This window comes from Perognathus longimembris, chromosome 2 (genome assembly GCF_023159225.1).
Source record: "Perognathus longimembris pacificus isolate PPM17 chromosome 2, ASM2315922v1, whole genome shotgun sequence".
In the NCBI taxonomy this organism is placed as follows: Eukaryota; Metazoa; Chordata; class Mammalia; order Rodentia; family Heteromyidae; genus Perognathus; species Perognathus longimembris.
The window spans coordinates 143,817,000-143,842,493 of NC_063162.1; the positions used below are offsets into that span (position 1 = coordinate 143,817,000).

Here is a 25,494-nt window from a genome sequence, read left to right on the forward strand (position 1 = left end):
AGTGAACGACAGAACAAACACAGTGTTTCCAGAAGTCAGAGCCCGAGGCAGCACGGGTATGAAGTGAGTCACATCTGAACCAGTTAGTACCATCCAGCTGTGCTAGTGAGCAGTCTGGAATAAAGGGGACTGGCAAACATCATCAAACGGGGGCCGGGAATGTGGCTTAGGGGTAGAGTGCTTGCCCAGTATGCACGAAGCCCTGGGTTCGATTCCTCAGTACCACATAAACAGAAAAAGCTGGAAGTGGTGCTGTGGGTCAAAGTGGTAGAGTGCTAGCTGTGAGCCAAAGAAGCTCAGGGACAGTGCTCAGGCCCTGAGTTCAAGCCCCAGCACTGGCACCCCCCCCCCAAAAAAAATCATCAAACTCTTGGGGAGCTGCTTGAATTTCACCTGCTTTCCAGAAGAACAACTTACTTTTAATTATTCAAATTTCTGAGCAGGCAATGATTCAAGAACAAAACTAGAAAAATCCAGAATGAAAACTCTCCCTCCCACCCCTTTCCAGACCACACAACTCTCCCAGTTGCCACAACATACAAGCACCACTGACATTTAATTTTTACTGTCCAGTCTGCTTAAGAAATGGCCAGGCACAATAACTTATACTTGTAATCTTGGCTACATAGGAAGCAGAGACTGGAAAGATCCTGGTTTGAGGACAGTCAGAGCAAAAAGTCTGAGTCCCCAGCTAACCAATAAAAGCTGGGCCCAACAGCACATGCTTATCATCCCAGCCATGCGGGAAGTGTAAATAGGAGGATGGTAGTCCAGGCCTGCTGCACATAAAACGCGAGGCCCTATCAGAAAACTAGCTAGTCCAAAAATGGCTAGGGCAAGGCTCATGGGGTAGAGCATCTGCCTTGCAAGAACAAGGCCTGTGAGTTCAAACTCCAAAACAGCCCCCCAAAAAGAAAGATTTAAACTCATATAAATGTATACTCATCCACATAATTGAATGCACCCTGCTCTCTCTGCACGCTGGCTGTACCTGAGCTCTCCCCAGTGTGCAGGTTTCCACGCTCCACAGGGCTCCTAATTCTACCTCACAACTCCACAGCAGCCTACCAAATGAGTTGTTTTGCTTTTCTTTTCTCTGTGTGTGTGTGTGTGTGTGTGTGTGTGTGTGTGTGTGTGTGTGTGTGTGTGTAAGGACTGGGGCTTGAATTCAGGGCCTGGGCACTGTCCCTTACCTTTTTTTAATCAAGGCTAGCATGCTAGCAGTTGAGCCACAACTCCACTTCCAGCTTTCTTCTGGTTAATGGTAGTTAAAAGTCTCACAAATCTTGCTCAGACTGGCTTCAAACCATGACCCTCAGATCTCAGCCTTCTGGGTAGCTAGGATTACAGGCGCGACCATGTTTTTGATCTTTGGCTGTTACAATGTGCAATGTAGGGCTGGGAATATGGCCTAGTGGTAGAGTGCTCGCCTTGTATACATGAAGCCCTGGGTTCAATTCCTCAGCACCACATATATAGAAAAAGCCAGAAGTGGCACTGTGGCTCAAGTGGTATAGTGCTAACCTTGAGCAAAAAGAAGCCAGGGACAGTGCTCAGGCCCTGAGTCCACGCCCCAGGGCTGGCAACAAAAACAAAACAAATAAAGAATGTGCAATGTCCTTGTACATCCATCACTTTGTTCTACTGACTACCCACACCTGATTAAGTCCTGGCTGGAGAGAATGCTGGGCTGCAGTAGGTATAACTTGGACAAACATTGCCAATGGCCCCTAGATGGATTATGTACTCTACTAGGGGCAATGCCTAGTGTTCTCCAACTCATGAAGGCAACAGATTAGCAACCTTTTAGATGTAACCAACCTAACAAATATACAATGTAGATTTATTTGTCTTTGTTTCTTTTTAGGGTGCAGTTGCAACCTGATTTTTCTGACAAATACCTGAGCTCCACTAAGCCAGAATCGCTCACCTCTTCTGGCCAGTGCTCTAGATGCACAGAAAGGGCCTTAACATTCATGGGTGAGTAGATACACTGTGACTGAAGGTGATTATCTTCACATGCATTTAAAATCACTTTAGTTCCCTTCCCATGACCAATGTGTTCAGATGTTCTGTCTTTGTTGGTGGTGGTTTCCTCACAAATTTCTGGGTATTCTTTTTTTTTTTTTTTTTTTTTGGCCAGTCCTGGGCCTTGGACTCAGGGCCTGAGCACTGTCCCTGGCTTCTTCCCGCTCAAGGCTAGCACTCTGCCACTTGAGCCACAGCGCCGCTTCTGGCCGTTTTCTGTATATGTGGTGCTGGGGAATCGAACCTAGGGCCTCGTGTATCCGAGGCAGGCACTCTTGCCACTAGGCCATATCCCCAGCCCCTGGGTATTCTTTACATTGCACGGAGATTACTGAATCATAACATGAGTTGTAAATGCTTTTTAAAAATTTTTTATTGTTATTATAAAGTGATGTACAGAGGGTTGCAAATACTTTTTCTTAACTGGTTGTAGGTCTCTGTACTCTTGTTATAGTGGGGTTTTTTTGTCATAAGTCATTTTTATGTGTTTGAATTTAGGGAAGTTTTTCCACTCTTAACACAAGTATCATGCCTGGTCCTACACAGAGTTCTGTGTTTGGTTTTTGCAGAGTAGAGGCCCAAACTCAGGGCAAACACTTGTCCACTGAGCTAAATCCCCAGTTCCATCAATGTCGTTTTAAATTATTTCATTCTTTTTTTTCCTTTGGTAGTAGTGGCTTTGAACTCAGGGCCTCACATTTGCTCAGTTTGCTTGAGCCATACCTCCAGTATAAATTTACTTCATCACGTCGAGCACTAGTGGCTCACGCCTCTAATCCTAGCGAACGGGGAGGCTGAGATCTGAGGATCACAGTTCAAAGCCAGCCCAGACAGGAAAAGTCCATGAGACTCTTATCTCCAACAAGCTACTCAGAAAAAGCCAGAAGTGGTGCTGTGCGACACATGGGTAGAACACTAGCCTTGGGCAAAATAAGCTCAGGGGCAGCACCCAGACCCTGAGTTCAAGCCCCAGGACCATAAAAGCAAACAAACAAACAGAATTATTTCATCATACACACTACACACACACACACACACACACACACACACAGGAATTATTTCATATACACACTATACACACACACACACACACACACACACACACAAGTTAGAAAGAAATACCCACCTCATATCCATACTGTAGAACAGACGATGCCAGGCAGGCTCCCAAAATATTGCCCACTGAGGCACAGGCACTCCAGAGACCAAAAATGACACCCCGGCTGAGGACGGCAGTGGGGAACAGGGGGGGGACACCATGAAAAGCAGTTGTAGGTGCAATCCAAAACAGGAAAAATTCACATGACAAAGAATAAAACATCCCATTTCAAAGCTTTAAAAACACACCCAAATGCTCTCAAGTGTCTTCTGAGACTGTGTGCTGTAAAAGTTCAATTTAGGGGCTGGGGGTGAGCTGAACGGTAGAGAACTCGCCTCACCAGCCCAAGGCTCTGGCTTCATTACAGGGCAAGTGGAAGAAAAAGAATTCAAGAAAGTCCATTTTTTTTAAGTCTGAATTTATATTCCATTCTATTTGACACTAATAGGGTTGGGAGCTTTTTTTTCTTTTCTTTTCTTTTTTTTTTTTTTTAGCTCTTTCAACATTTTCTACCTCACTAGGAAGAACTTTGGAAATGAACAGGAAGACTTCATACTGAGAAACAGTCTGTGTGGCAAGCTGAGGTCAGCCACTTCCAGTTGTGTAATCACACCCAAGCTGCAAGCCAAGCCCAGGGCTCTAATCTGTGCGAAGTTGTGCTCCAGAAAGGACAGGGCCACAAAGTGCCAGTATGGTGGGAGGCCTCCGTGCTGTGCCGGTGGAAGCCACTGTCCTGCATTTGAATTTGTCTGAAAAGCCTCGCCCCTGAAGGCCAAGAACAGCAACATAACGCAAAGGCTTTGGGCTATTTAAGGGCAGTGGCCTCCCTCAGTGATCACTTCAGCTTGAGATAGTCTCTCAGCATGCCTCATTCTAGAATGCACCAATGCCATAAAAATAATGAAACCCATAAAGAGAGTCACAGAGAGCCAGGTGCCAGGGGTCAGGCCTGAATCCTAGCTACTCAGAAGGCTGAGAGCTGAGGAGTGCCCAGGTAGACAAATCTGAGATTTGTATCTCTACCTACCACAAAGCTGAAAGTACAGCAGTGGCTTAAGTAGCAGAGCACCAGTCCTAAGCAAAAAAAGTTAAGGGACAGCACTCATGCCCTGAGTTCAAGCCCCAGTACTGGCACAAAAATAAAATACGATAGCCATGGCTTGGTGCCATAATTCAAGTGCACTTGTCTAGCAAGTAGGAGGCCCTGAATTCATACCCCAATATATTCACATACATAAATATAACATATATATGTACTGTATGAGCATATATGTATATGCATGTACATGTACACACGTATACACACACAACAGGGAGGTATGGAGATACAGGCTAGCAATTTCAGCTACTCAAGAGGCCAGCTTCAAGCTTGAGGACAATTTAGCAAGACCTTATCTCAGAAATCAAACAAACAATTTTGCTTAAATATTTAAATAAAACAAATAAAAACCGGTCTGAGGATATATATAGTTCAGTGGTAGAACATTGCCTAGCCTGCCTGAGCGCCTATGTACAAATCGCTCATACTACAAAAAGAAAAAATAAATAACATATTCCAAAAGGAAACTGAAGTATCCTAGGGGGATGTTTTACAACGCATTTCTGTTAATCCAGGGACGCCAGCGTGGGAAGGAAGCAGAAATCACCAGCACACTGACATATAATCAAAGCGTTCCTAAGTGGTGCTTATTCTAACCACAGACATTTTATAGGTAAACTTTCACCTTGTTACAGATCACTGAGGATCAAGGTAACCCCCACTGTGGAGGTGGGCAAGCTGGAAAGCTGAGAAGCAGCCAGGGTGTAGCTCAACACCACAGCAGGGGAACAGGGCTGTGGCAGACACTGGCCGCCACGTAAAAGAGCAAACATACAAAAAGACATAGGACCACACAGGAGTGACTATGTATCCGACAACACAGAAAAAAAGGGTCCTGGAAAAATGATAAAATCTAAATTAACAATGTTCCCTAAATAGGAATATCACTGACAATGATAAATCATAAAGCAAGTCTGGCTGTCAACTTACACCCCAGGACAGGAATTCAGCCAGGAGCAGGCACGTAGCATTGTCCTGTAGCCTCTGCCACACACCCAAAACCAAACGTAAGCTACCAACTCTGTGAGGGCCGGGGGAAATCAATCTATAAGCTTCACGTGGCTAACTTGTGGCTCCGTTTCCTCATGTTTAATGTACGACTAGACTAAATCAGCAAGTCTCAATGATCAATGGCAAGGAAGACTAATCTTACAGAAAGAAACACAGGGGAATGGCAGGCAGGTGGGACGGGCACAGTCTCAAAAGGAAAGATGAATTTTAAAAGCACAAACTGAACCAGACTGTGGTGGCTTATGCCTGTAATCCTAGTTACTCAAGAGGCTGAGATCTGAGGACTGAGGTTCAAAGCCAGCCCGGGCAGGAAAGTCTGTGAGATTTTTATCTCCCATTAACCACCAAAAAGCTAGAAGTAGAGCTGTGGCTCAGGTAGTGGAATGTTAGTCATGAGGACACAGCTTAGGGATAGCACCTAGGCCCTGAGTTCAAGCCCTAGCAATGGTAGAAAACAAATTGGGGCATACTATCAGTGTACACTCCAAATGAGGAAGGCAGCAGTGTTAGGCATGTGGCTCACTGAGCTAGACCCCTAGGACCGCAGCGTTCTATGGGGACCTGAACTCCCACCTCAAGTGTGACAGTCTAACTAGAGAAAAAAAATGGGATGCTGGTGGCTCACACCTATAATCCTACTCAGGAGGCTGAGGTCCAAGGATTGAGGTTTGAAGTCAGCCAGGGCAGGAAAGTCTGTGAGACTCTTGTTTCCTGTCAGTTGTGGGACTTGAACTCAAGGCCTAGGCGCTGTCCCTGAGCTTTTTTGCTCAAGGCAAGTGTTCTACCACTCTAAGCAACAGTGCCACTTCTGGTTTTCTGGTGGTTAATTGGACAAAAGCGTCTCATGGACTTTCCTACCCAGACTGGCTTTGAACTATGATTCTCAGGTCTCAGCCTCCTCAGTAGCTAGGATTGTAATAGGTGCAAGTCACTGGTACCTGTCAGACTCTTACATCACCAATTAACCACCAAAAAAGCTGGAAGTGGAGCTGTGGCAAGTGATAGAGCACCGCCTTGAGGAAAAAAAAAACAAGAGACAGAGGTTGGCAGGGCTCAGATGGTAGAATACCAGCCGATGAGCGTAAAGCTTCGGAATCGAGTTTGAGTCCCAGTCTCAGACAAAATAAAATAAAATAAAACAAGGGACAGCACCCAGGCTTTGAGTTCAAGCCCTGGCATTGACACAAAGAAAAGAAAAATACATATAATTTAACATAAATAAATAAATTAAAGGAAAGATGTGGGCAGTGTCTAAAACATCAAGTTACTTGACCAGGCTGAGCAATCTAACAAAACCCATGAGGACAGCAATGGAAGAGGAGGAAGCGGCATACCCGGCTTTGCCAAACCAGTTGCCCATCACAGCCACCACACAGGGCCAGCCCGTGGACTGCAGCAGGCCGTTCACAATCCACAGGCAGCAGTAGAACCATCTGTTGTAGAAGTGCAGCCATTCTGTGAGGGTGCCAAACACAAACACCTTCGAAGGAAGGAAAGGAAAAAGGACACATGATGTCCACATGCACGCTTCAGAGCACAGCACTTCCTGCCAGACTCCTAGCACCCGAGTCAGGAAGAGCGGGCTATGAAAGCACTCGGGCTCAGAGCTGGCACAAGGAGACAGCCACCAGGTCACCACCAACCAGAGAAGCAAAGATGCTGACTAAGTCATTAGGTTGTCATCCCCTAGATTTGGATCTTTGGTTGTAAGAAAATGCCAGGCACTGGTGGGTCACTAGCTACTCAGAAGGCTGAGATCTGAGGCTCATGGTTTGAAGCTAGTCTGATCAGGAAAGTCCATGAGACTATCTCCAATTAACCCTGAAAAAGTAGAAAGTAGAGCTATGATCCTAGTGGGCAGAGAGTGAACCATGAACAAAAAGCTCAGGGACAGCACTTGGGCCCTGAGTTCAAGCCCCAGGACCAGTACAACAATAACAACAACAAAAAATTGTAAGAAGTCAAGATCTCATTTTGTATCTACTTCCATGAGTCTCTTGGACATGTGGGAGAGGCAGTCTCTAGAAGGCCACAAGCACCACACACATTACCGAGGACAGAGCCAGGCTGCCCGAATGAACCTGCTCAATCATTTAGTAGCCCTCATCAAGCACCTGCTCTTTTCAAGCATTTTGCTCAATTTGCAATTGGTCTATTTTAAAATACTGTCAAGCTGGGTGCCAGTAGCGCACACCTATAATCCTATCTAACTCAGAAGGCTGGGATCTGAGGATCATGGTTCAAGGAAAGCCCAAGCAGGACAGTCCATGAGACTTTTATCTCTAACTAACCACCAAAAAAACCAGAAGTGGTGCTGTGGCTCAACGTGAAAGAGCACTAGCCTTGAGCAAAGAGCTCAGGGGCAGTGCCCAGGCCAAGTTCAAGCCCCAAGACCAAAGGGGGGAGGAAAAAAATACTGTCAGAAGCCAGGTGCTGGTGGCTCATACCTGTAATCCTAGCACTCAGGAAGCTGGGATCTAAGGAATATGGTTCAAAGCTACCCTGGGCAGGAAAGTCTGTGAGACTCTCATCTCCAATTAAGCAGCAAAAAGCCAGATGTGGAGCTAGGGTTCCAACAGTAGAGCACTCTTCCTGAGTGAAAAAGCTAAGGGACAGTTCACAACCTTGAGTTTAAGCCTCTGTATCAGCACAAAATAAACCCCAAAGACCATGCATACAGATTTTAAAATAGTATTTTTAAGATAGTATTAATACATGTAGGCAAGCAGCTTGGGAATAAAGTGTCTCAGACCCTAAGATTTCAAGGAAAAAAGGATTTTCTGGTTCAACTGGTAGACACTGAAAAAACAAACAAACACACACAATACATTAGGGTACTAACTAAACTGTGGCTTGAATCAATCAAAAATTTCCATGAGTTGCTTTTATGCAATGAAGATGAATCTAATATGGGCAATGCCTTACACAATATCTAATGTGCTTGGTGCTGTTCCAATGTTCCACCTCAGACACCCGCACCCCACAGCAACTGCAGGAGAGGAATACACATAAGCCACTTTCGATAAGGAGGCTGGAACACAGGGAACCGCAGAAGACGGACAGAAACGCAGGCTAGCCCCATCGAATCTGCAGCCTTAAGCACTAGGCAACCCAGTCCTAAGGGAAAGCAAGACTGACACAGAATGAACAAGGCTAGGCACAAATGACTGCAAACAGCTGCAGAGAAACACAGACAGGAGCCCAGAAGAGGTGGTGACTACTTCTGGGAGTGAGGCGGAGAAAGTCAGGCCTCTGAAAGAGTTATATGGCCAAGACTTAAAGAAGATGCTGAGTTGGACTATAGAGATGTGAAAGGAGCCATACAAAGTAGAAAAGACAGGAACAAGAACACTGAGGCAGAAAGGGGTGAAAGGCAGAAAGTGGCTGGTTTAGCTGAAGCAAGGGAGTGACAGGTAAGTGGGGTTTAGCTCCAAGCACATTAAACACTACTGTGTTTATTTAATTATTTATTCCAGTCAAGGTTAGATGCTTCCTTTGAAAAGACTAAGGTTGACAGCTGCAGCTTACATCTGTAATCTCTGCTACCTAGGAGGCAGAGATCTAGAGGATGGAAGTTTGAGGCCATACCAGGAAAAAAAATCAACAAGAATCCATCTCAGGGGCTGGGAACATGGCCTACTGGCAAGAGTGCTTGACTTGTATACATGAAGCCCTGGGTTGGATTCCTCAGCACCACATATATAGAAAACGGCCAAAAGGGGCGCTGTGGCTCAAGAGGTAGAGTGCTAGCCTTGAGCAAAAAGAAGCCAGGGACAGTGCTCAGGCCCTGAGTCCAAGGCCCAGGACTGGCAAAAAAAAAAAAGAATCCATCTCAACATATAACCTGAGCCCTGAGCATGTGATCCAAGCCAAGTACCCTATCACAAAAATAAATAAATAAAAAATAACTAAGGCAGGCTGGGCACCAGAGGCTTGCGCCTGAAATCCTAGCTCCCTAAGAGGCTGAGATCTCGGGATCCTGGTTTGAAGCCTGCTGGGGCAGGCAAGTCCGTGAGACTTACCTCCAAAAATCCAGAAGTGGAACTGTGGTTCAAGTGGTAAAGCACTAGCCTTGAGTGTAAAAAACTAGCGGACATAACACCTAAGTTCAAGTCCCAGTACCAGCACAAACACACACATACACAAAAAGCCCTAAAAGGTTTGGAGGTACGGCTCAAGTGGTATAGCACCATTGTTAAAAAAAAAAAACTACTCTTATGAACAAACTAAAAATATTTTTTTTTTACAAATAAAAGCTTACCAGAGTGAAAGACATGCAAGGTCTTAGGACACTGAAGAGAGAAACCTCATCACTCTTCCATATGAGGATCGATGTCATTATTCCAACTCTACATTGTCGGGGCATATGCTTTCTGACCAAAAAAAGGATTATCATGATCATGAAATCTTTCCAACTTACCACGAATGCAGAAGAGCACATGCCAAAAGATAGAACCCATCGTAAATTCAGCCGATCCCCAATGATGCCACTGATGAAAAGGCCCTAAAAATAAAGCACTTCATTTTACAGCTCTAAATAGCAGCGTCACCCGGAGGCAACATGCACCGTAGAGCAAACGAGGCACAGGGAACACTGAGGTGACTGACACCCAACCTCCCCACATCTTCGTGGAGCTGTGTCACGGAGTTCCAGCAGACCACGCAGGCCTCTCCGAGACCCGCACACCTTCGCAACACAGACCTGCACACCTTCGCAACACACTGCACTTCAGGCAACTCTGATTTCCCTTGATTCCCTAACTGAAAATAAATAAGCACCCAAATATACTCATCTAGAGATGAATTTCCAAACTTTCCTAAGGACTTCCTTAGCTGCGTGCAGCTGGGTTAAGGTATTCTCTGACGCCCTGCAACCTTGTGAGACGGGCGGATGCTACACGTGCACTCGCTGCCTGTTCATCTGTCCCCGGTTTTCATGACATCACGAGGCAGGAGAGAGAGTAGGAAGGAGAGGAGGAGGGCAGGCAGCTGAAGACAAGCACCAGAGTCTACCATCTGCCCTCCTCCCACTGCACGACATGGAAAGGCTGGGATCAGAGTGGAAGGCTGAGACCAAAGAGCCTAAGGACCCTTGTCAGCTATGTCCATAAAAACATGAAACAAAGCCGGAGGCCAGTGGCTCACTCCTGTAATCCTACCTACTCAGGAGGCTGAAATCTGAGGATCGAGGTTCAAAGCCAGCCCAGGCAGAAAGTCTGTGAGAGTCTTATGTCCACTAGACTATTAAAAAAGTAGGAAGTTGGGCTGGGAATATGGCCTAGTGGTAAAGTGCTCGCCTCGTATACATGAAGCCCTGGGTTCGATTCCTCAGCACCACATATATAGAAAAAAGCCAGAAGTGGAGCTGTGGCTCAAGAGGTAGAGTACTAACTTTGAGCAAAAAGAAGCCAGGGACAGTGCTCAGGCCCTGAGTCCATGCCCCAGGACTGGCAACAAAAACAAAACAAATAAAAAAAAAAAAGTAGGAAGTGGAGCTGTGGCTCAAGTGGTAGAGTGCTAACCCTGGGCAAAAGAAGCTCAGGAACAGTGCCCAGGCCCTGAGTTCAAGCCCCAGGACTGGCACAAAAAATGAAAATAAATGTTTTTACCTCAAACCTAAATTTACATAGAACTGACTATCACGATTATTAGAGAAAACATGGATGTTGTTTCCTCATATATTGCCAGGTTTTGTTTCCTCAAAGGGAAGCACACAAGCATCAAAGGAAATTCAAATATTCAACAGTTCAATGTTGTGGTCTCTGCTGTGAAGGAGACGAGGAAAATCTCCAATCCACAGGAAGCAACCTGCACGAAGCTACAGAAGGAAGCAGCTCAGTGCGGATCACCAGGCTGAAGGCTGGAGATAGCGCACAGGATATGCCTGACAGGTAGGTGGGAGGCCCTAGGTTTGATCCTCAGCACTGCAAAAAACAGTGTACTCTAGTATTCTAGAACTTACCACAGCATATGAGAAGAGGAAAATAGTATCCAGCGTTCCAAGGAATAGAGTGGCTTCTTCTGTGTTGGGAAACAAATGGTTGGTGCTCCAGATCTGCAGGAACACAAGGACACGGCACTCCTGCTGGGATCTGTCCAGGCTTCACAGTTCTCAGCGCCTGTGAGCCACCTGCACAGACCCCAGCTCCCCAGAACAAATGCGAGGACTGGTCCAATCAGCAAGCCAGTAACACGAGAAGAAACCTGACAGCACTGTACCCAAGGTCTGCGGTCAGGTGTGCAAAATTACACACTTCCAAAAGACCAGAGTGGTCAGTCTAGCTTGTGAGGCAGGCTCTCTACCACTTGAGCTATACCCTCAAACCTTTTTGTTTTTGTTATTTTGGGAATAAGGTCTCAAGTTTATGTCTGGGAATGTTCAGACAGTGATCCTCCTATTACAATTCTTGAACTAGCTGGGATGATAATCCAGGCCACCATGTTTGGCTTTTTTTTTTTTTAACTGAGATAGAGTCTCAAGAACTTTTTGCCTGGGCTGGCACTGAAGTACAATCCACCTGATCTTGGCCTCCCAAGTAGCTAGAATTACAGTACAATTTTTTTTTTAAATCTTTATGTATAACAAAAAATAAAATCCCCAAGGCCGGGGTGTAGCTCAGTGGAGAAATAAACAACACCTGGACTTAAAAATATAAGGCTGGAGCCAGGCACTAGTGGCTCACACCTGTAATCCTAGCCACTCAGGAGGCTGAGATCCGAGGATCGAAGTTAGAAGCCGACCTGGGCAGAAAAGTCCCCATGAGACTCTTATCTCTAATAAACCACCTGAAAACCGAAGTACAACTGTGGCTCAAGTGGTAGAGCACTAGCCTTGAGCACAAAGAGGCTCAGGGACAGCACCCAGGCCCAAAGTTCAAGCCCTACAAATGACCAAAAAATAAAGAAAAGCAAGGCTCACCCCCTGTAATCCCAGCTATGCAGGGGGCTGAGATCAAGGGTCGTGGTTCACAGCCATCCCAGGCAGGAAAGTCTGTGAGACTCTTATCTCCAATTAATCACAGAAAAAGCCAGAAGTGGCGCTGTGGTTCAAGTGGTAGAGTGAGTGCTAACCTTGAGCAAAAAGGAGCTCAGGGACAGCACCCAAGCCCAGAGTTCCAGTCCCAGAACCAGAAAAAAAAAAAGCAAAAGAAGGCATGGGAAGACAGCATTAGCTCTCCATGAAAGTAGGTTTGCAAAGAAATACAAAGCTCTTCAGAGCAATTTAGAACTTAATATCTATACAACTACCAACAGAACTACAAAATCTGTAGTTCTAAAGGAGAAAAGTAAAGATGAAACCTACTTGAACAGTGGTCTGAGAAAGTACACCGATAAACTGGTTCAGTGCAAAACCCTGGACTCCAAGCCCTGTCCTGAATCAATATGCAGAAGTCCTATTTTGTGGGGAGGTCACCACAGGGGGAGCACTGGGAGTCAGTGGAGACAGCAGACAGCACTCTCCCCTCACCAGGGCCCTGGAACTCAGATCTCCAGCGGGGGGGGGGGGGGCCTGGCACCACTCCTGAGAATGGCGGCTCACCCTTCCTACCAACAATGAGGTTTAACACTGCATGTGTGGCCACAGCAAGTGGCTGGAAAAGGCCTGGGAAACTTCTGCAGACTTCACACCACACCAGGTGCCCTTCCATTTGCTGATTTTAATTTATGTCCTTTGGCTGACATAAACTATAGCCCTGAGTGCTCCATGCTAAACACCGTGGGTCCTCCAGAGCCATCAATCCTGGGGGGCCCCCCCCATAACCCAGTCACCTAGAAATTTAGTGCCTAAGTGAAATTCAAGCTGTGGTCTATTCAAATGCCACATTAAGTCCTTAAGGTCACTTGACTGCAGATGAAGAAGCAGGGATGTGTCATTTAAACATAAGAAATTTAGGGAACAAGAGTTTTCTTCAAAGAGCCAAACGAAAACCACCTAATCCAGGTGCTGGTGGCTCACACCTGTAATCTTGGCTACTCAGGAGGCTGAGATCTGGGGATCACATTTCAAAGGCAGCCCCAGCTGGAAGTCTCAGAGACTCATCTCCAATTACCACCAAAAAGCCAGAAGTAGGGCTGTGGTTCAAGTGATAAGAGTGTTACCCTTGACCAAAAAAGCTCAGGGGCAGCACTAAGGCCCTGAGTTCCAGCCCCAGGACTGGCAAGAGAAAAAATAAAGAAGAAGAACGCATGCTGACAATATGAATGGGAGATCTGTAGTTTGAGGCAAGCATGCAGTGGGGTGGGCTTCCATACTGAAGAGAGGGCATCGTAAAGGACAGCACCTGGCATCCTCCATCCATAATGAACATCAAGTACCAGGATGCACTCTTGCACTTCAAGACGGAACCATGAACCATCAAAAAATTCACATGCTCAGACACTAAGCTTTGTAGCACCTAGTGTGGAGAAGTTTGGAGAAAAGGAAAATCAGTAGAAACTGGAAAGAAAGAAAACAAGACTTGGGCTGGGAATATGGCCTAGTGGCAAGAGTGCTTGCCTCCTACACATGAAGCTCTCGGGTTCGATTCCCCAGCACCACATATATGGAAAACGGCCAGAAGGGGCGCTGTGGCTCGGGTGGCAGAGTGGTAGCCTTGAGCAAAAAGAAGCCAGGGACAGTGCTCAGGCCCTGAGTCCAAGGCCCAGGACTGGCCAAAAAAAAAAAAAAGAAAAGAAAAGAAAACAAGACTTGACTGAAAAAGTGGCATCTTATCTTGTTCCAAAGGAAAAGGTAAAATTTAGACAGGTAGATAAAGATGAAAATTCTACAGAGCAAGATCCACACACAGTTCTTGTAAAAAAAAAAAAAAATCAATTAAAACAAACAAAAAGCCTCGCCAGAACTGTGTGATTTCCAAACAGGGAGAAATAACAGGGTAACAGATGCAATGGGGTGAATCAGAGCAGTCTTTTGAAGTCAGTGGAACGACCTGAACAGCCTGCCTCTCAGCCCAGGGACACAGTGAGCCCTCCGAGTCCTAAGCAGGTAAATAACTCAAAAAAGAACGCAAGAGGGGGCAGCTTAGGAAAGAAGAATACAGATATGGTGGATTAGATCAAAGTACATTTCATGTATGTAGATATCGCAATGAGGCCCCTCCCCCCCTTTTTTTTCCAGTCCTGGGGCTTGAACTCAGACCTTGAGCTTCTTTTTGCTCAAAGCTAGCACTCTACCACTTGAGTCACAGCACCACTTCTGGCTTTTTCTGTTTATGTAATACTGAGGAATCGAACCCAGAGCTTCAAGCAAGAATGCTAGGCAAGCACTCTACCACTAAGCCACATTCCCAGCCCCAAGGTCACTTATTTTTAATTTTTAAAAAGCTAAACCAGGGGCTGGGGATATAGCCTAGTGGCAAGAGTGCCTGCCTCGGATACACGAGGCCCTAGGTTCGATTCCCCAGCACCACATATACAGAAAACGGCCAGAAGCGGCGCTGTGGCTCAAGTGGCAGAGTGCTAGCCTTGAGCGGGAAGAAGCCAGGGACAGTGCTCAGGCCCTGAGTCCAAGGCCCAGGACTGGCCAAAAAAGAAAAAAAAGAGTCAGAAAAAAAAAAAAAAGCTAAGCCAGCAAAGCACCAATTTTTCACACCTGTAATCCTCAGGAAGCTAAGATCTGTGGATCATGGGTCAAAGCTGGCCTGGGGAGAAATGTCCCCATGAGACTTATCTCCAGTTAACCAATCAAAAACCCAAAGTGGTGCTTGACTCAAATGTTAGAATGCTAGCCTAGGGGATGGCTATACCTTTAAGACCTGGGACTGCTGGCTGCTAGCTACTCCCACCTCCTTCAGCCAAACCAGCCCCGCCTCTCGTGTGTGAGCACGTGTGCCACCAAGGCTCCGGCTGAGCCAAGAGGCCGGGCCTCTGCAGGAAGTTCCGTGACATCACCATGATGGATAGTTCATTAGCCAATCGTTAATACCCAGTTAGTCCCTCCTCTTCCTGCCGCCATTACTGTTATATAAACCCCTCCCCCTGAATAAAACTTTGGGAAGCTCCTGAAGCTGACTCCGAGGTGTCCATGCATACCTGGCCTCCTTGGCAAGTATGGGGGGGTGGGGAGGGCATTCTCGAAGCCACACCCAGTCCGGAGCTTATCTGTGGCCCTAGCTCCCACATTACTTCCTACTGGCCAGAGGATATGCATGAGAGAGAAAGGGGACCACATGGAGGGGGCAAATAGGCCCAGGATCTCTACACAGAAGGAGGTATAGAGTATAGCCCGGCACTAGCCTTGAGCACAAAGAGGCTCAGGGACAGCGCCTATGCCCTAAGTTCAAGCCCTACAACCAACAAATAAAATAAAGCTAAGCCAGGTGTTGATGGCTCACAAATGCAATCCTAGTCACTTGGAATGCTGAGATCTAAGGATTACAGTTCAAAGTCATTCTAGGGAGGAAAGTCCGTGAGACTCTTATCTATAACTATCAAAAACCCAGAAATGGGGCTGGGAATGTGGCTTTGTGGTAGAGTGCTTGCCTAGCATGCATAAAACTCTGGGTTCGATTCCTCAGCACCACACAAGCAGAAAAGGCCAGAAGTGGCTCTGTGGTTCAAGTGATAAGAGTTCTAGCCTTGAGCATAAAGAAGCCAGGGACAGTGCTCAGGCCCTGAGTTCAAGCCCAAAGACTGGTGGGGGGAGGGGGGAGTCAGAAATGGCTCTGTGGCTCAAAGTAGTAGAGCACTAGCCTTGAGCAGAAAAGTTCAGGGACAGTACTCAGGCCCTGAGCTCAAGCCCCAGGACTGGCACAAAAAGAAAAGGCTGTCTCCAAGACAGGGTAGGAACAGGTCCCTGTTAATCTCCAGCACCCAGGTCCTGAGATCAAGCCCCAGGAGTAGCAAAAAGAAAGACTCAGGGTTAGCCACAGACCCCGTGAATCTATTTGAGCAGTTTGCTCTGCTTACCTCTACAGGCAGTTCAACTGATGTGTTAAAAGCACTTGGGGTCCATTGCTTGGAGACACTGACCTTGACATTGCTAAAGGTTTTTCTTGAAGCATGGAGCAATGAATAACTATCAAACAGAGAGAAGAAATGTAGCAGAATTAGGAACAAAGAACAAAACACTCAATCACACATACATGCCCATTTTCTTTATTCAGTTTTAGAATTCTTTATTATAAAAAGAAAAAAAAGGAAACACTGCCAGGTACCAGTGGCTCACACCTGTAATTCTAGCTACTCAGGAGTCTGAGATCAGAGGATCAAGGTTCAAAGCCAGCCTCAGTACACACACACACACACACACACACACACACACACACACACACACACAGTACAAAGGAGGAATAACTATTTCATTGGAAGCTTATGCCAAAACTTGCCCTAGACACTGTGCATGCAGAAACCTCCATAACAACACAAAACAAGGAGAGGAGCGTGGCTGGGAATATGGCCTAGTGGTAGAGTGCTCACCTCGTATACATGAAGCCCTGGGTTCGATTCCTCAGCACCACATATATAGAAAAAGCCAGAAGTGGCGCTGTGGCTCAAGTGGTAGAGTGCTAGCCTTGAGCAAAAAGAAGCCAGGGACAGTGCTCAGGCCCTGAGTTCAAGCCCCAGGACTGGCAAAAAAAAAGAGAGGAGCTGTAGCAAAACACTACCTGAAGAAGGTGAGCAGGAACACAACAACATGGTGGTGGCTGAACCGAGTGAGCAAAGGCCCCCTCTGGAGAGCCCTGGGCCAGGCCATGTCTTCCTGCCCTCTTCCCAGCCTCGCTGGATGTTTGGGTAATGAATGTGTTACATCATTTCTTCTTCCTACAAAGATAAAACACATTATTAACATTATCCAAGACCAACAACAAAAAAGTTCTAAATGTTTTCAAATCAGCTTTCATAAAATCTGAATCAAATCAGACTTATGACCAGGCAACAAATATTAGGCCTTTGAAGGACAAAAATCTCATTGGGTAGTTTGGCACCAGAAAACTGGATTGAGGGCTGGGAATGTGGCTTAGTGGTAGAGTGCTTACTAGCATGCGTGAAGCCCCAGGTTCAAGTCCTCAGTACCATATACAGAAAAGGCCAGAAGTGGTGCTGTGGCTCAAGTGGTAGAAAGCTAGCCTTGAGCAAAAAGAAGCTCAGAGACAGTGCCCAGGCCTTGTGTTCAAGCATGGCGCATGTGCACACACATGCACACACGCACACACACACACAGTAATTTTTTTAATTAAAGTTCCAGTTCTACTAATAATACTAGGACTGTTAGTTTTTTCTTTTTGTTTTTTTAATGAGTATGTAGTACATACTCAGCACGCACCAGCCCGGTGTTTAGTTCCAGTGAGTGGATATAGGAGGCGGGGTGGATATAAAGCTTCCAGAACACACTTAACCACTGCTGTGAGAGAGCAGCAAAACAGAACAGCAAGACAAGCCACAATGGGGCTGGGGATATGGCCTAGTGGCAAGAGTGCTTGCCCTGTATACATGAGGCCCTGGGTTTGATTCCCCAGCACCACATATACAGAAAACGGCCAGAAGTGGCGCTGTGGCTCAAGTGGCAGAGTGCTAGCCTTGAGCAAGAAGAAGCCAGGGACAGTGCTCAGACCCTGAGTCCAAGGCCCAGGACTGGCCAAAAAAAAAAAAAAGACAAGCCACAATCAACAGCTACTGCCACAAAATCCAGCTTCCAGGAATGAACTCCTAGACACATATACGATGCACTCAGATACCTACAGAGCAGAAGAGGAGCCCCTAATAGTAAAGAATGAACTTCATGGGGCTGGGAATATGGCCTAGAGGTAGAGTGCTTGCCTCATGTACATGGAAGCCAGCCCTGGGTTCGATTCCTCAGCACCACATATATGGAAAAAGCCAGAAGTGGTGCTGTGGCTCAAGTGGTAGAGTGCTAGCCTTGAGCAAAAAGAAGCCAGGGACAGTGCTCAGACCTTGAGTTCAAGCTCCACGACTGGCAAAACAAAACAAAAAGAATGAACTTCATGTCAGCCAAAAAGGATCAGGAAAAGGGAGGGCCATTCCTCCAGCACCTTTCCACACATCCACTTATTTTTTATTTGTCTGTACTCTCTAAAAGTTATATCCGCTCCTGACATACAAGAAATTACCATAAAGTAAGCATCTAAACTGAATTCTTTGATGAGTATGGAAAAACCTAAATATTCAACAATAGCAAGGAGTCAATAAAATAAGGTATGTCCACATGGCCAAACATTATCTAACTATTGCTGTGAAGTCACATGAAGTAACACTTGAAGTAGCTCAGTGGTAGAGGGCATGGGTGCTATCCCTAGCACCTCAAGAAAAAGTAAAGAAAGATGGGTGCCAGTGGCTTACACTAAAGATTTCAGTTCAAAGCCATCCCAGGCAGAAAAGTCCATAACACTTTTATATCCAATTAACCAGCAAAAAAGGTGGAAGAACTGTGGTTCAAATGGTACAGTACTAGCTTTGAGTGAAAAAGCTCAGGGATAGCTAGCGCCCAGGCCCTGAGTTCAAGCCCAGGACTTGAATAAGCATGTGTTTGCACGTGCGCGCATGTGCGCGCGCACACACACACACACACAGAATGGAGGAAAAGCTAATCCTTATCATTTTCAACTACCACAACAGATACGTATTTAGCGTCCACTGACTGAGCAAATACTAAACAGCATGCTACTAAGATTTCAGAAACACTGGAAAGAGAAGTGACTTTCGAAACTACAACCAGCATCACAGATTCTGCTAGAAAAATGCTGGACATCTGCTCAGTCTGTGTTGAAAACACTAAAGAAAGTGAGCTTGGGAAAGCACAGTGTGTCTGTGATTGAGACTTGGCAAAAACTCCCACGCTCCTAGTGCTGGCTAGCAGCGGACTGGAAAGGACTCCTGTGATGAGCGTGGTCCATGGGAGTGTCTTAATTATCATAATTACACAGGGCCAAATGGCACAACAATATTCATTTCAAATGGCGACCTGCCAACAGCACATGACTGCCGAAAACCATTTTCGCATTTTCTTTTCCCATCTCTTTTCTTCCCCCAACTCTGTAGCATAGGAAAAGGATTATTTAAAAACTAAATCCATAATCTCAAACATCTCAGTAGCCACTGAAACCTATTAATGTAACTGCAGGGCCCCCAATGATACAACTGTCATTCCCAAGGCAATGTAATCCCAGTGTTAAAATGTGTGTATTTATACGTATAATACAATTGCAAAAGTCTATACTTATATAAACATTATATTTTATTTATATCATATTTTAGTACTGTTATTAATATTTACATACTTCGATTATATTTTGTTACATTTATAATATAAACATTTATTTTCTATATTTATAATCTAAACATACATTTATAAAATATTGTATTTATGTACTTTATACACATTTATTATGCTACTGATGTTCTACTGTTTATTTGGTAATACTCAAACCACAACTCCAGTTCTTTTTGTTCTTGTTTTTTTTATCAGGTCGTGACTCTCCTATTTATACTTCCCAGCTACATATTCATCTTACTGTAGGTGGATGACAGGTGTGGAACTACCATATCTAGATTTTTCTGTTGACCTGGGGTCTTGTACTTGTTTGGTTCAGACTGGCCTGGGACCATCACCCTCCCAGTCTAAGCCTCTCACATACCTGGGATGACAGGACTGAGCTACTCGCACCCAGTGGGAATTGTTATTTTTCCTGGAATGATTAAGTTTCATATTTCATCCTTTGGAGTACTCAATACAATGTTCTGAGGCAAGTGTATCCATTAAAAGAGCTACAATTTCTAGAAAATGGGTAGCTTATTGGGTTATTCCACTTAGGTTTTATATTTAACTTTTACAGTAGAGGTAAATTTAGTAGCAGCACTAAATCTGTAGCTCTTGTTTCATAACTTCTGTTTTTACAGGACTAAATTTGTGAACAAATAGCTCTTATTCTTGTAACTTCTGCACTTAATAGACAGAAAATGTGTTTTCAGGCCAGGGGTGTGTGGCCCACGCTTGTAATCCTAACTACACAGGAGGGTGAAATCTGAGGACTGTGGTTTGAAGCCAGACTGGGCAGGAAAGTCCATGAAACTCTTACCTCAAAAATTAACTTATCTCTACAAAATACCAGGAGATGTGTCTCAAATAGTAGAGCTCTAGCCTTGAGCAAAAGAGCTCAGGAACAGCACCCAGGCCTTGAGTTCAAGCCCACGACCAGAAAAAAAAAAAATTACCTATATTCTACTTTTTTGGGATTAACACTGGCATATCAATGACTCCTGCCATCCCAAAGGCTGGCTATAGAAACTAAAATTTCTTTTTCCAAAAGTGGTTTCTAGAAACTAGAATGCTCTTCCTCAAGCAAATGCCAACACCTAAAACATCCTTTGTAACCTCTCTACATAAGAAATGGCCATAGAAAATGCTCTGGCCAGGGGCTGGGGATATGGCCTAGTGGCAAGAGTGCTTGCCTTGTATACATGAGGCCCCGGGTTCGATTCCCCAGCACCACATATACAGGAAATGGCCAGAAGTGGCGCTGTGGCTCAAGTAGTAGAGTGCTAGCCTTCTGCAAGATGAAGCCAGGAACAGTGCTCAGGCCCTGAGTCCAAGCTCCAGGACTGGCCAAAAAAAAAAAAAAAAGAAAATGCTCTGGCCTATCTTGTTCAGTTGTAGGTCATGTGTAGGTCACCAAACCCCATTTCTCAAAGGAAATGATACAAGGACTAAGAGCCAAGAATCTGGGCAGACAAGCCTGCTCCTGTACCCGGATGTGTTGCTTTCAGCTCATACCCTTCTTGCCCCAGCATATTTCTATATGGCTGTAGTGCTTTACAGAACCTCTGCCTAATAATGGGTAGTTTGCCCAAATCTTTGGGCCTTAGCTGAAGACACGTCCCATGTCCCATAAAACTGCAATTAAATAAGTTTGTTACAAAACTTACAATTAAGTTTGTTTCATCAGACTAATTGAAATGTGTATTCCATCACACACCTCATTTTTTCTGATGCAAACATTTAGGATTTAATCAACAGCTTTCAAAATATAGTATGGGGGAAAGGGTGGCCTATTTGTTTACAGCAATGGGCACTGAACCCATATTTCTCCTACCAAGGAATGTTCCTTTTTGTGCGTGTGTGCCTGTCCTGGGGCTTGAACTTGGGCCCTAGGAGCTGTCCTTGAGCTGCTCTGCTCAAGGCTAATGCTCTACCACTTGAACCATAGCTCCATTGCTGCTTTTTTTGGTAGTTAATTGGAGATAAGAGCTTCACAGACTTTCCAGCCCAGTGTGAACTGTGAGCCTCAGTTTTCAGCCTCCTGGGTATCTAGGGTTACAATGTGAACCAGTGGCGCCTACCCCACAACCCCTTTTTTGGGACAGTTTTTCAAAACTCAAACTCATGCAGGCATGCACCACTACTCCTGGCTCACTACACTGTTACTAACTACAGTCACCATGCTGTACAACAGGTCGCTTAAATGAATTCCTTCAGTCTAAATAAGATTTTGTATCCTGTGACAACATGCTCTCCGACCTCCAGTTTCCTTATTTTATGCATGTGTGCCGGTACAGGGGCTTGAATTCACTTTGGTTTTTTTCTTTACCTACTGAGAGGGTAGGAGACCTCTGGGGCCTGTCCTCCTCCTTCCCAAAGCAGAACCACCGGCCCCTGCCCAAGGAAAATCACACCACCTCCACATTCAAACCCACAAACCTCAAAAGACATGCAACAGTGCACTTCCCTAGCGGTCCTGCCGCCCCAGGCTGAAAGACCGCCACGCTCCTCCTCTCAGCTCCCAACACCTTTCCCTCGCATTCCCCTCTGCCTACCTTGCCTCCTAGCTGGCTACCTGCTACCTAACTTCATGCCAGCTACGCCTTGGCCAGTCCCGCACTTGACGGACAGGTGCTTCTCAATCCTCTACCCAGCCGCACTCACTCTGTCTTGTTACCAGCACGCTGCCACCCTCCCTACAGACCCACACGGCAAAGAAAAGGCTTTTCTCCTGGTTCTTGACAAGGGTTTGCTCCCCCTTTTCTTGGCTGATCACTCAAAACCTTCTACCATGATTAGCCTGCCCTGACCAACCTATCAAAATTAGTCTCCCTTAGAGCAGCATGGGAGGACACACCTTCAGTCCCAGCTACTAGGAAAGTGGAAGGGTTGCTTGAATACAGAAGTTCAAGGGCAGCCTGGTCACCATGGTAAGAATCCATCTCAAAAACAAAATAAAATGAAAGGGTGAACAAATGCAGCCACAGTACTCAGTAGATACTATGCTGAAAATGTGTTCAGAACATATGAACACATTGCGTTCAACAACACTATGTTGAACTATGAATTTGTGGGTGGGGTTGGGAGGGAAAAACTGGGAGAACGTGAATAGCGGTGACACTGTCCAAAAAGAAATGTACTTGTTACCTGACCTGTGTAACTGTAGCCCCTCTGTACATCACCTTTATAATAATTTTTTTTAAGTTCTATATAGGGGCTGGGAATATGGCCTAGTGGCAAGAATGCTTGCCTCATATACATGAAGCCCTGGGTTTGATTCCCCAGCACCACATATATAGAAAACGGCCAGAAATGGCGCTGTGGCTCAAGTGGCAGAGCACTAGCCTTGAGCAAAAAAAGAAGCCAGGGACAGTGCTCAGGCTCTGAGTTCAAGGCCCAGGAGGCAAAAGAAAAAAGAAGTTTTATATATTCATACCTATATAAGGTAAAATGGGGCTGGAAACATGTTCAAGTGGTAGAGAGCTTGCCTGGCAAGCTCAAGACCTTGAGTTCAAACCTCAGCACCACCAAAAATATATAAGTAAATTAAACAGCTTCCCTGTTTCTATTCCCTACCTCCTCACCTCTCTTTCTCTGTTTCTTTCTATAAACTTCATAAAAGCAGTGGCTTTCTCTACGTGCATAGCTCTACCCCCAGGACTTCAGAGAAACTGAGAATATCAGTAAAGATTTTATGAGAGCTGGGAATATGGCTTACTGGTAGGGTGCTTTCTCACATAAACAGAAAAAGCCGGGAGTGGTGCTGTGGCTCAGGTGGTAGAGTGCTAGCCTTAAGCAAAAGCAGCTCAGGGACAGTGCCCAGGCCCTGAGTTCAAGCCCCAGAACTGGCACCAAAAAGAAAATTATGAATAAATGATTTCACTGACCAACGGCACAACGCTGAATGAAGACAAAGTGCCAGGCACCTGCACTAGGGATTTTACATACATTATAATATTCAGTTCTCCCTGTGCTTTTTGAATGAGAAACAGTCATCCCTCACTTTTTCACAGTTCACTTAGTCGCAGCTTTACTATTGTAAGGTCCACCACCTGGAGGGCTCCATGCAGGGCTCATGATGAGGTCTCTGCCCATCACCTGCATTACCTAGGGAACTGGCACACCTGGAGGCAGCCATTGGCCACGCCTCCCAGCCCTGCCCTAGATAAGGCAGGGCCTGGCAGTGGGTAGAACCTTCCCTCCGGCCCCTTCCAGCCAGCAGTCAGGAATAAACTTTTCTCTCCTGCTTGAATATCACGTGGTGTTCTCCTTTATTAGCTACATACTTTAATAAACCTTACAACTATATCTCAGGTTTTTAAAAATGCACATAGTGATCCCTTACCTATCCCTATCGCAGGACTTACATTCCAGAGACCCTGTAAGAGGTGAAAATCCGTGAAATAGCAAAAAGTCAACTTGGATGTAACAAGGGCCAACTATCTAACACTGTTACTTCATGGATTTTCACCTCTCCCAGTGGTCTCTGGAAGGTAACTCCCACAACAGGTGAGGGATCACTGCAAGGCCATTGGAAGACTGCAGGTGTGGCTTAAATAGTAGAGTGCAGCCTAAGAGTCTAAGGCCCTGAGTTCAAAAACCCCGGTACTGGGTTGGGAATGAGGCTTAGAGATAGAGCGCTTTTCTAGCATACATGAAGCCCTGGGTTCAATTCCTCGGTACCACATACACAGAAAAAGCAGGAAGTAGCACTGGGGCTCAAGTGGTAGAATACGAGCCTTCTGCAAAAAGAAGCTCAGGGACAGTACCCAGGCCCTGAGTTCAAGCCCCAGGACTGGCAAAAAAAAAAAAAAAAAAAAAAACCTCCAGTGCCACCCGGAAAAAAAAAAACTTTTTTAAGTAGTATCTCCTGAGAGATGGAATACACACTCAAATCCAGACCTGACTCTAGATTCTAATGTTAAATTGCAGTGAGTAGAAAAGTAGAGAGAGACAATAACCCAGACTGAGTAAACACAGTAATTAGAATGAGTACACATTAAACTCCCAAGTACACATCCAAGATGGGAAAAGGCACACTTATCAAAGTGGCTCCCTGCTCCAATGGGAAGGGCCATGGGCAGGCAACTTCTTCACTTCCCAGTGCTCAGTTTTTACATTTGCCAAGCCAAAAGATTATGTGAACTCAGCCAAGCAAGGCGGTTCACACCTGCAATGCCAATTCTCAGGAGGCAGAGATGGGGAGGATGAGTGTTTGAAACCAGCATGGTCATAAAGTTATGAAGATCACAGCCCAACTGTGATGGCCTCCCAGCTACTGAAGGCACAGCAGAACTGTGGTCCAGGTTCAGCTCCTGGGAAAAGAGATCAGATGAGCTGGCGTCTCACCCTTTGAATTCTAGCTTCTAAGAAGGGTGAGATCGCCATGGCAGGAAAGTCCATGAGATTCCTGTCTCCAAATAGAGGTGTGGCTCAAGTGGTGGAGTGCCCGCTTGAGGAACAAAGCTCAGGGACAGTACCTAAGCTCTGAGTTCAAGCTCCATGACCAGCACGCACACACACACAAACTAAAGCAAAGATGTCTTCGAGTTTGTTTCAAGTGGAAGAGTGCCTCAGCCTGGGGAGCATCACACCCTGAGTTGAAACCCCAGGACTGTCAAATACATATAACTGTGTACCCAACCTATATGAGTAGAACATTGAGTCCATCAATGTAATAGTACTTTGAGGGCTGGGAATATGGCTTAGTAGTAGAGTGCTGGCGTAGCAATGCTTGAAGCCCTGGGTTTGATTCCTCGGTATCATGTAAACAGAAAGAGCCAGAAAAGGTGCTGTAGCTCAAGTGGTAGACTGCTAGTCTTGAGCAAAAGAAGTTCAGGGGACAGTGCCCAAACCCTGAGTTCAAGCCCCAGGACTGGCAAAAAAAAAAGTACTATGAATATTGCAATTAGTATCCCAATGCTCAACACTAAGTATCCATTATAGCCTGAATTGCCTAATTTGAAGCCATTTAACTACACCACACTAGCCAACAACGTGGTAGACACCTGTAATCCGAGGACTTAGGAAGCTGACGCAGGA

The 25,494-nt window shown here is 45.6% G+C and overlaps 1 protein-coding gene across 3 annotated transcripts in view; it reads right to left on the reverse strand.

Moving 5' to 3' along the window:
• Positions 1 to 25,494, reverse strand: part of Slc37a3 (solute carrier family 37 member 3) — a 48,153-nt gene that overhangs the window by 18,120 nt on the left and 4,539 nt on the right. For 2 of the 3 annotated variants that reach the window (XM_048340331.1, XM_048340330.1), the window contains exons 2-7: positions 16,844 to 17,000; positions 16,146 to 16,254; positions 11,200 to 11,292; positions 9,658 to 9,741; positions 6,572 to 6,717; positions 3,155 to 3,251 (exon numbers count right to left, since the gene is read on the reverse strand). In XM_048340331.1, the coding sequence (XP_048196288.1) occupies positions 3,155 to 3,251; positions 6,572 to 6,717; positions 9,658 to 9,741; positions 11,200 to 11,292; positions 16,146 to 16,254; positions 16,844 to 16,932 (618 nt within the window). In that variant the 5' untranslated portion in view covers positions 16,933 to 17,000. Of the gene's footprint in view, positions 1 to 3,154; positions 3,252 to 6,571; positions 6,718 to 9,657; positions 9,742 to 11,199; positions 11,293 to 16,145; positions 16,255 to 16,843; positions 17,001 to 23,819; positions 23,840 to 25,494 lie in introns of those variants that run through there. The other variant, XM_048340332.1, reaches the window with a different exon arrangement.